Source organism: Apium graveolens, chromosome 9 (assembly GCF_009905375.1).
Source record: "Apium graveolens cultivar Ventura chromosome 9, ASM990537v1, whole genome shotgun sequence".
NCBI lineage: Eukaryota > Viridiplantae > Streptophyta > Magnoliopsida > Apiales > Apiaceae > Apium > Apium graveolens.
Window position 1 is genome coordinate 6808330 of NC_133655.1, and position 9150 is coordinate 6817479.

Genomic DNA, 9150 nt, shown 5'->3' on the forward strand with positions numbered 1-9150 from the left:
ACAGAGATTTTTGTAAGTACATGAGCAGTTGTTTGTATTGGGTATCTGTTAAAGCCAAACCATCAGAAAAATTGGACACTGCAGGCTGTTCTTGAGTTGCTGTCTGCAAAACCTCTGTATTTCAAACCAGTGCCACAAAAATGGCTTTGTTGTTGCTATTATTAGACACAAATCGTGGTTTAGGTTTAGGTTTTCCAAAAAATCGGTGCCAAGAGGGATAACCATGTAGACAATAACATTTTTCTTTAGTATGGCCTGGCATATGGCAAAACTCATAAAGCAGTTGATCTTTATTCTCCTGAATATTTCGTCGAACACCTTTACCAGCCTGATAATGAGTGCCAGTAGTTTTAACAGATATTGCAACTGATTCAGGTTCAACTGAAGAAGACAGAGCATAAGATCTCTGATTTTCTTCTTGAAGTAAAAGAGAGTAACATTGACTTAATATGAAGGCAAAGGCTTCATCATCAAAATCTGGCCTCGAATTCCAGTAAATTGCTCAGTTAAGCCCATCAAGAATTGTGAGATCTTAACATCTTGCTCATAAGCATATAGATTAGCATTAACCACACACCTACAAAGTGTACAGGTACAACGCGGCTTAGTAACCATACATTCAAGTTCATCATTAACAGTTCTAAACTTAGTAAAGTAACCAGCAATTGGCAAATTTCCTTGTGTAACATGCGATATCTCAGGTCGAAGTTGAAAAAGCTTAGGAACGTTACTTTGAGCATAGCGAGTTGCAAGATCACTCCAAATATCCATTGCAGATTTCATGTAAACAACACTATTACGTGTTTCGACAGAAATTAAGTTAAGGAGCCAAGATGTTACCATATTGTAACGACGAATCCAGTGCAGAAATAACGGAGAAGTAGAAACAGGCTTGACACAAGTTCCATCAACAAAACCGAACTTCAACTTAGAAGATAACGCTATCTCCATCGATCTGCACCACTGATTATAATTGCTCTCACTCAAAATGACAGGAGTAAGTTGCATACTAGGACTATCAGATGGATGAAGATAGAATGGATGATTAACATTAACAATTGATGATGATGATGTAGATGTTGATCCAATAGTAGCAGATGCATAAGATGCAGAGGTCGTCGTCTCTGTAGAAGATGACTGATAAATTCAACAAAGAATGTACGTAACGATAAGAAACAATCAGAGATGTGAAAATGACCAAAAAAAATAAATTTAAGCTGTTTCAGATGAGAAATTGAGTGAAGATATGCTTAATTCATCACAGATTCATCATGAAAATGATGAAATCGGATAAAAAATGGAGCATAAAGCTCTGATACCATGATAGAAATGGACATGAAGAAGATTGTATATTACAAATAGAGAATGTTTATACAGAATCAACTTGCCGAAATAACAGAGTTTGTTACATCTCAGTGAATTGATTCACCTCTCCTCCACTAATAAATACTGACTATATATTGCTCTAACAATCCCAACTATCTTTGATGATAAGGCTTGCTGAGCTGTCACTATTTACTAAACAGTATGAGTAGTTGTGATAACACCTTTATTAGTAACATTGTCCAATGCCCGTTAGCTCATCAATGTTGGGGGTTTGTGTTGACAGGCATTCAGATCATAGATACAGACATTTTTTCGAAATGGTTAGAGTAGGTGTTCCAACAAATTTCTCAATCTCGCAGAGCAGGGGTTTTGACTTTGAGTTGGGCAATTTGAAAAGTTAGAAATGATTTAGTTTGGAAGCAAAAGCATACGCAAGTTAACGGTATTGTAGCACTAGCAATGGAGTACCTTGGAAGCCGGAGAAATGCCCAAGTTTGTTCAGTAATAGTTAGATTTCGTTGTCTTAACCAAGGGGATGGAGTTGTTTCTTGGGTTATGCCGCGGGAGAAGACACTCAAGGTCACAGGGGATGTTGCAACATTCTCAGAGAATAATACTTTTGGTATTGGTATGGTAGCTCGTAATAATGATGGTGCATTACATCAAATCTGGCCATTTACGACGGTTTTTTTAACTGAAATCGTCGTAATTGAGCCATTTACGACAGAAAAAAATCATCATTTTTGGTCGATTAGTAAGTTCGTTTTTTCATCACAAGATAAAATTGCGTCGCAAGTTAGGAAGAAGAGGCCCACATACTCAATAAAATAATAAATCTACTTACGACGGAAAATATCTTCGTATGTTAGTTACTTACGACAGAAAAATCGTCGAATATTTTCTTGTGGGTCCCACCTTGATAAAATATAACATAAATATACGATGCACGTCATAAATTAGAAGCTTTCGAAAGAAAAAAACTGTCGTATGTTAGGAACTGGGGCCAACTTACGACAGAATATGTGATGAACGACCGTCGTAAGTTTGTATTTCCAGAATAGCCAAATTCTGATTTTTAGTTTCCAGCCATTTTCAGCTTCCAATTTAAATTCTAAACCTTTCAAAGTCTAATGCAATCACAAACTCTAAACCAAAGACATTTATCATAAGCATAATTCCAACAACGTATACATTTATGGTTTTATTACATCAAACCCAATAGCAAATACAAGTTCAAAGTGGTAAGTGAAACACTCCTGAATGATAAAACAATGATCTTTAGTGATCCATGTTACATGATACCCAAGTATCTAAAGTTACATAATTATTTTAATTTTCAAAATCCAAATGCAGGAGCACCCCTATACTCTTGTCCTCCTGATTCTTGCTGCATTTTTCAAAATAATCAAAAAGTTACTTCTTGTCACTAAAAATATCAAATACACTACCACAGGTCTACACATATATTAAATTCATAGGGATAATGAGTATCAAAGACAATTTAAAAGAAACCTTAATTTTCATCTGTTTGTTGACATCTCCAAGATGACGTTCCTGCCAATACAAAACAGTAAAACAGAATTTGGCTCTTTATTTATTACAATAAGTGAATGATTGAAATGATAAAAAATTAGAACTGATCATACAATTAATAATTCATATACCTCCCAGTACTTTCACACTTAATAAAATCCCTACAAGCTAAGCCTAACTAATCAGACCAGCACTTGAAGGGTCTTTGAATACATTTAATGTTTGGTCAGCTTTTCACCTTTTGTATACATCTATAAAAACTAATCTCAATAGTGTTATTCTTTCAGTACAAGATTTAAAGAGTTGTAAGATGGAGTACATATTGGATGTTTGGTCAGGTTTTTGTTTACATTCATTAATTCTTGATAGGACTTTTCATACTACACTACTCTATAGGTACTTATACTTCATAGAAACCAGAAATATATAGGGAGGTTCATGTTAATATCTAATAGTTAGTTCAGATACCTTGCTGCGGAGCTCCTCCATTTGTTCAGCCATAGCCTGTGACACAGTGACAACATACATATAATATAAGTGTATAATCATTTATAACTTATTAGATGGGAGCAGAAAAGAAAAGAAAGATTTCTAAATAAACTAAATTATTGTTAAATTTTATAGGTGAGGTTAAAAAAATTAAAGTAATCAGTTTAGAAAATTGATAATTTTACTACACACTCGGATGATTTTTGTATAGCTAGCCATTATTTTCTAATTAACTTCTTTGACATTGTTACCTTTCTAAATATAGAACAGTGTATTGTTCTTATTGTGCATAGTATATATGCAGAGGTTATCAGTCACATACACATACAATATTTTACCAGTTTGAAGCAGTAAAATACTATGTAATCTTGTAGTTAATATTCATGAAGAATTAATAATGGTGCTGCAAACAATTTCCACAACATGGGAGATTACACATATACCAGCAGAATATTAAAGTAAATTACGAATTAAACATAAAATATTTATACTTAGTCCATGTTGATGAGCATTTACCAACACTAAATTTAGTCTTTTTCCAACTATTATCTTTCTGATCACATTCAACATTGCCAAGGAGAATCATTTGAAGGATAATGTTGTGGTGGGGGGTACCACAGAGAGGATATTTATATTACAAACCCAGGCTGACAATTTGCACAGAGAGAATGGGGAATATAAGTTTTTGTAGTAAAAATATTCTCATCTAATCATACATTTTTCGAGTACCAAAAAAATAAACAATTAACAATTAATTTTCTTAGCGAGTATGAGAACGTTGATTTTTTATACAAGTATTCCTTTCGGGAAACTGATGTATCCTTCTCCTTTGACTCTTTCCCAGTCTCTGGTTCACAGGACTTCCCCTGCCATTCTTAATTATAATAGTTAAGCTTTAAAACTCTGAAAAAACTGAAAATAATTAATTAATTAATTAAAATGGGGAGAATAACCAAAAAGCAACTCCCACCTATAAATGCCATATCAGAATATGCGTGAATATGTCACTCCTGTGAGCAGCCTAAGCAAGTATCCTTCAACTAATTTCTGCAAGTGAGGAAAACTCTCATTTACGCAGAACATATTAAACCCTATTCAGACAGCTTTATACACTGCTTAGACAGAGCCCTCTTACAACAACATACCAAATGTATTTATTGAACACAACACATGGGGTAATATTATATACTTATATTAACTAAAGATACTCTAACTAGAATAGATAATACAAGTTAATGATCACAATCAATTATAAAATAATAAGTTTCTATAACAAAAATAAAACTTTCTACTGAGTAAAAAAGAAAAAAACATCTTACAGGAAACTAAACATTCCAGGGATATTGAGATTAAATTTAACATTTCTGGTTATCAAGAACTGTTTATCAACAGGCAAGTATGGCTTCCTCTTGCTTGGTTCACCAGATTTCCTGCCAATCAATAGAACAAGTTTTTTTTAAGAACTTTCCACCTGAACCAAGCAAAACGAACAGATAAAAAGCAATATATTTTTACCATATCCTTCACTGCAACCCTATTAATCAATATATGTACCGAATATACAGTCACATATACTGCTGTAGCATATGCAATAGAGACACTGTCATTATCCCATCAAAATTCAATCCGCAACATCAATAACTAACAAGTCTGACTAAGAAAATCCGATCTGGAACTATACAGTAAATTGATTAGTAAATTGATTAGAAGAACGAATATAGTACATAACTTCAATATTTGAAAAGAAATATAATATACATATAATAATGATATAGCACTTCCAGGCCAGAAACATCGAACAACACAGAAACATCGAACAACACTGAACATCTGAACCCTGCCTTACCATTTCACAATCAAGCGCCAATATTTCGTGGGTAGGAGCTCCTGAAGGACACGGAAGAGTTGAAACAAAATCTGCACAAAAGATGTATCTCATCAGCTTTATCAAGAACAACCAAACAACATAAACGTGAAGGGAATAAAGGATAAAAAGGAAATGGTATACTGTATATATATTGTCACCTGGTTGACTACGGAAGTAACCATTTTGTTCTAGTTCGGTCTCTGTGAGTGTGTAATATGACAGGGGAAATGGTAAATCTTTCGAGAGATCACCAAAGGATAGATCAAAAACAGAATCACAGGTTCCTGCATCGAAGATAGTTTACTATTTTACTTATTTTAACCCGGAAAGCACTACAAGTCTACAACTTTATAGCTGATATATACCTTGATCAGAACTCTGATTCTGAACAGGTTTGCTTATAGGCTCAGCAATAACCCTTTTTCTTTTCACCTTGTATGTAAGATGAGCATCTATAGTCTGTATTCCATCTGCTACACGGCTATCAACAAACAAAAAACCAAAAGCATAAACTTTCAAGAAATGCAATGCATAAATTCAATATTCTGCTAGAAAAGATAAATGTCACCAACCTTAGAGCTGACACTGCTCTTGGAACGCCACAGTACTCTTTGAAACTGTGGAGTACCTTAGACTGTGACAAGTAAAGACCTGCGTCAAGGCCAGGTACATAAAACATAATAACTTTGGGAATGAGGGGTTTGTTCTGCATATCGGAAGACAACTCAGCATTACACACACCAAAAATATTGTGTATGATATGCAAGTGCCAATCTGGAAAAACAAAATCCTTCTTAAATAAAGAAATGGTTATATTGAACTATATTAGCTGATTTGTTGTTTATTGATATTTTTCCACAAGGTTGTTCATCACAATTCAAATTACTTTGTATTCTCTACGCAACACAAACAAAAACAAATAAATACAAATCTACCAAATAAAGCACTACAAGAAAATCAGTAGCTAATTACAGTACAATTTACAAAATCCACGCAAATATATATACACAGAGGGGAAAGAGAGGGGGAAGGAGAGAGAGAGACAGAGAGAGAGATCATAGAGAGAGGGGAAAGAGAGATGTGCATACCAGGAAGAGAGAGAGAGGGAGAGACGCCTTCCCTTGCATCCAAAAATAAGCCCTAATGCCCTAGTTTTGAACACCGACTAAAACCCCAAATTGAAGTCAAATTAAAACCCTAAACGAAACCATAACTAAAGCCCCCGTAAAAGAAACATACAAATCAACCAAAGGAGGCGAGAATTAAAGTAAACATTTATGTATATATAGATTTTGCATAACCAGGAGAAGAGAGGGGGAGAAAGAGAGGGGAAGAGTGAAGGGGAGAGAGAAGCAAGAAAGAGAGACTGAAAATATATTAAGATGTGAAGCATGTGAAGCAATTAGATTATCAGACTGTTCTATTTCTCAAAAGCGCGGTGTTTTTTTTGGAAAAACCGGAAACTCAATAAAATATTATTAAAATTTAAATAGATTAAATATTGATAATTATTTTAAATATAAATATATATAATCGTATATTTATATTTGATAATTTGTGTATATGACTTAAATAAATATATCTTAACATTCACATGACTGGATCGTTAAAAAGATTATACTAAAAAAATATATTAGAAAAATTAGATGTCACTTTTTTAATACATAAATATTTTACAAATTATTAGGAAATATATTATTTTTATAGAAATAAAAAATTGACTTTAGAAGTATACTATTAACTTTGAGAAATAATAATAATAACATATATATATAGGGGCTACTCCAATGGAAACCAATTTATAATAGAAACTATAAACTAAATAATTTTTTTAAAAAAACTAATTCGAAATATAACACATATGGTATGCAAATCGATCGTTGAGAGATATAGAAAAATATAATGAAATCGGATTTTAAAAAAAACTTACGGTTTGGCGAGAAAAATCAAATTAAAAACGGAGAGGAAAAACTGAAATTGGGTGTGGGAGGATGCAGAGTAATTGGGTGGTGTGATTTAAGGGGGACCATTAGATTAGTTACATCTAATGGCTTAGATTGGTTCCTAGTTTCTATTTTAATTTTATTTTTTATTTGATCATTCCCCTATATATATATATATTTCAATATTAATTTATTTTTATATAAATAGCTTTTTCTTAAAATAAAAAAATTCCCTTATATATTTCGCAATACCTTTGGACAATTTATCCCGAAATGATTAGAACATATTATAATTTATATTATAGGAGTCAATAAATATATATATTAGTGATATAACCAAAATTTTATATCAAAATAATTTTATTTGATTTACCATTTTAACAATCAAACATTAGTTTCACTAATACAACTAACTAGTGTTTAATCCTCAATTGTTGTTTCGATTATTTTAAAAATATTTTTCATCGATCCAACTGTATGGATTTCAATATATATATATATATATATATATATATATATATATATATATATTAGTGATATAACCATAATTACATATCAAAATAATTTTATTTGCTTTGTGATTTTAACAGTCAAGCATGAGTTTGATATGTACAACTAACCAGTGCTTAGTTCTTAATTTTTGTTTCGATTATTTTAAAAATACATTTCATCGATCCAACCGTATGTATGTCAATAGATATATATATTAGTGATAAAATCAAAGTTACATATCAAAATAATTTTATTTGGTTTTTTTTTCATTTTAACAGTAGAGCGTGAATTTGACATGTACAACTAACTATGTTTAATCCTGAATTTGTGTTTCGATTATTTTAAAAATATTTTTCATCGATTCAACCGTTTGGATATCAATAGATATATATTAGTGATATAACCAAAGTTACATTTCAAAATAATTTTATTTGGTTTGACAATTTAACAGTCGAGCATCAGTTTGACTAGTACAACTAACTAGTGTTAAATCATGAATTAGTGTTTCGATTATTTTGAAAATATTTTTCAACGATCCAACCGTATGGATGTCAATAGATATATATTAGTGATATAATCAGAATTTCATATCAAAATAATTTTATTTGGTTTGACAATTTAACAGTCAAGCATCAATTTGACTAGTACAACTAACTAGTGTTGAATCTTGAATTAGTGTTTCAATTATTTTAAAAATATTTTTCAACGATCCAACCGTATGGATGTCAATAGATATATATATTAGTGATATAACCAAAATTTCATATCAAAATAATTTTATTTGGTTTGACATTTTAACAGTCAAGCTTCAGTTTGACTAGTACAACTAACTAGTGTTGAATCTTGAATTAGTGTTTCGATTTTTTAAAAAATATTTTTCAACGATCCAACCGTATAGATGTCAATGGATATATATATTAGTGTTATAACCAAAATTTCATATCAAAATAATTTTATTTGGTTTGAGATTTTAACAGTCAAGCTTCAGTTTGACTAGTACAACTAACTAGTGTTGAATCTTGAATTAGTGTTTCGATTATTTTAAAAATATTTGTCAACGATCCAACCGTATGGATATCAATAGATATATATTAGTGATATAACCAAAATTTCATATCAAAATAATTTTATTTGGTTTAACATTTTAACAGTCAAGTTTTAGTTTGACCAGTACAACTAACTAGTGTTGAATCTTGAATTAGTGTTTCAATTATTTTTAAAATATTTTTCAATGATTCAACCGTATGGATGTTAATATATATATATATATGTTAGGAATATGTGCATTAGTTTGATGATAAGTTAAACAAAACACTTAAGTAGAAATCTAGTGTTTGTAGCCTCAACGAATAAGACCATCTTGGCTATCCGTTTAAGGAGTAGCTTTACTTAGCAATAAGTTTAGTATTGTAGCACATTTCATTCTCTGGATTCAAGTTGTAATTCTTAGATGTTGTAGAAAAGTATCAGTCATGTTGACTACTATTGGATATGCAAATA

The 9150-nt window shown here is 31.4% G+C and overlaps 1 protein-coding gene across 18 annotated transcripts; it reads right to left on the minus strand.

Moving 5' to 3' along the window:
- Nucleotides 1-2470: 2470 nt before the first annotated feature.
- LOC141682611 (small RNA degrading nuclease 5-like) lies at nucleotides 2471-6593 on the minus strand. 18 transcript variants are annotated; one of them, XM_074487305.1, is made up of 12 exons: nucleotides 6304-6593; nucleotides 5788-5921; nucleotides 5581-5696; nucleotides 5374-5499; nucleotides 5195-5265; nucleotides 4864-4989; nucleotides 4668-4778; nucleotides 4319-4395; nucleotides 4141-4214; nucleotides 3328-3363; nucleotides 2839-2880; nucleotides 2471-2713 (listed from the first exon to the last, which is right to left on the minus strand). In XM_074487305.1, exons 1-6 carry the CDS (start codon nucleotides 6340-6342, stop codon nucleotides 4963-4965), a joined length of 513 nt encoding a protein of 170 aa, XP_074343406.1. In that variant the 5' UTR covers nucleotides 6343-6593; the 3' UTR covers nucleotides 2471-2713; nucleotides 2839-2880; nucleotides 3328-3363; nucleotides 4141-4214; nucleotides 4319-4395; nucleotides 4668-4778; nucleotides 4864-4962. The 18 variants fall into 18 exon arrangements, with proteins under 18 accessions (XP_074343406.1, XP_074343405.1, XP_074343407.1 ...); XM_074487304.1 differs by having other exon boundaries at nucleotides 4141-4222; XM_074487306.1 differs by lacking the exon at nucleotides 4141-4214.
- Between the last annotated feature and the right edge of the window lie 2557 nt (nucleotides 6594-9150).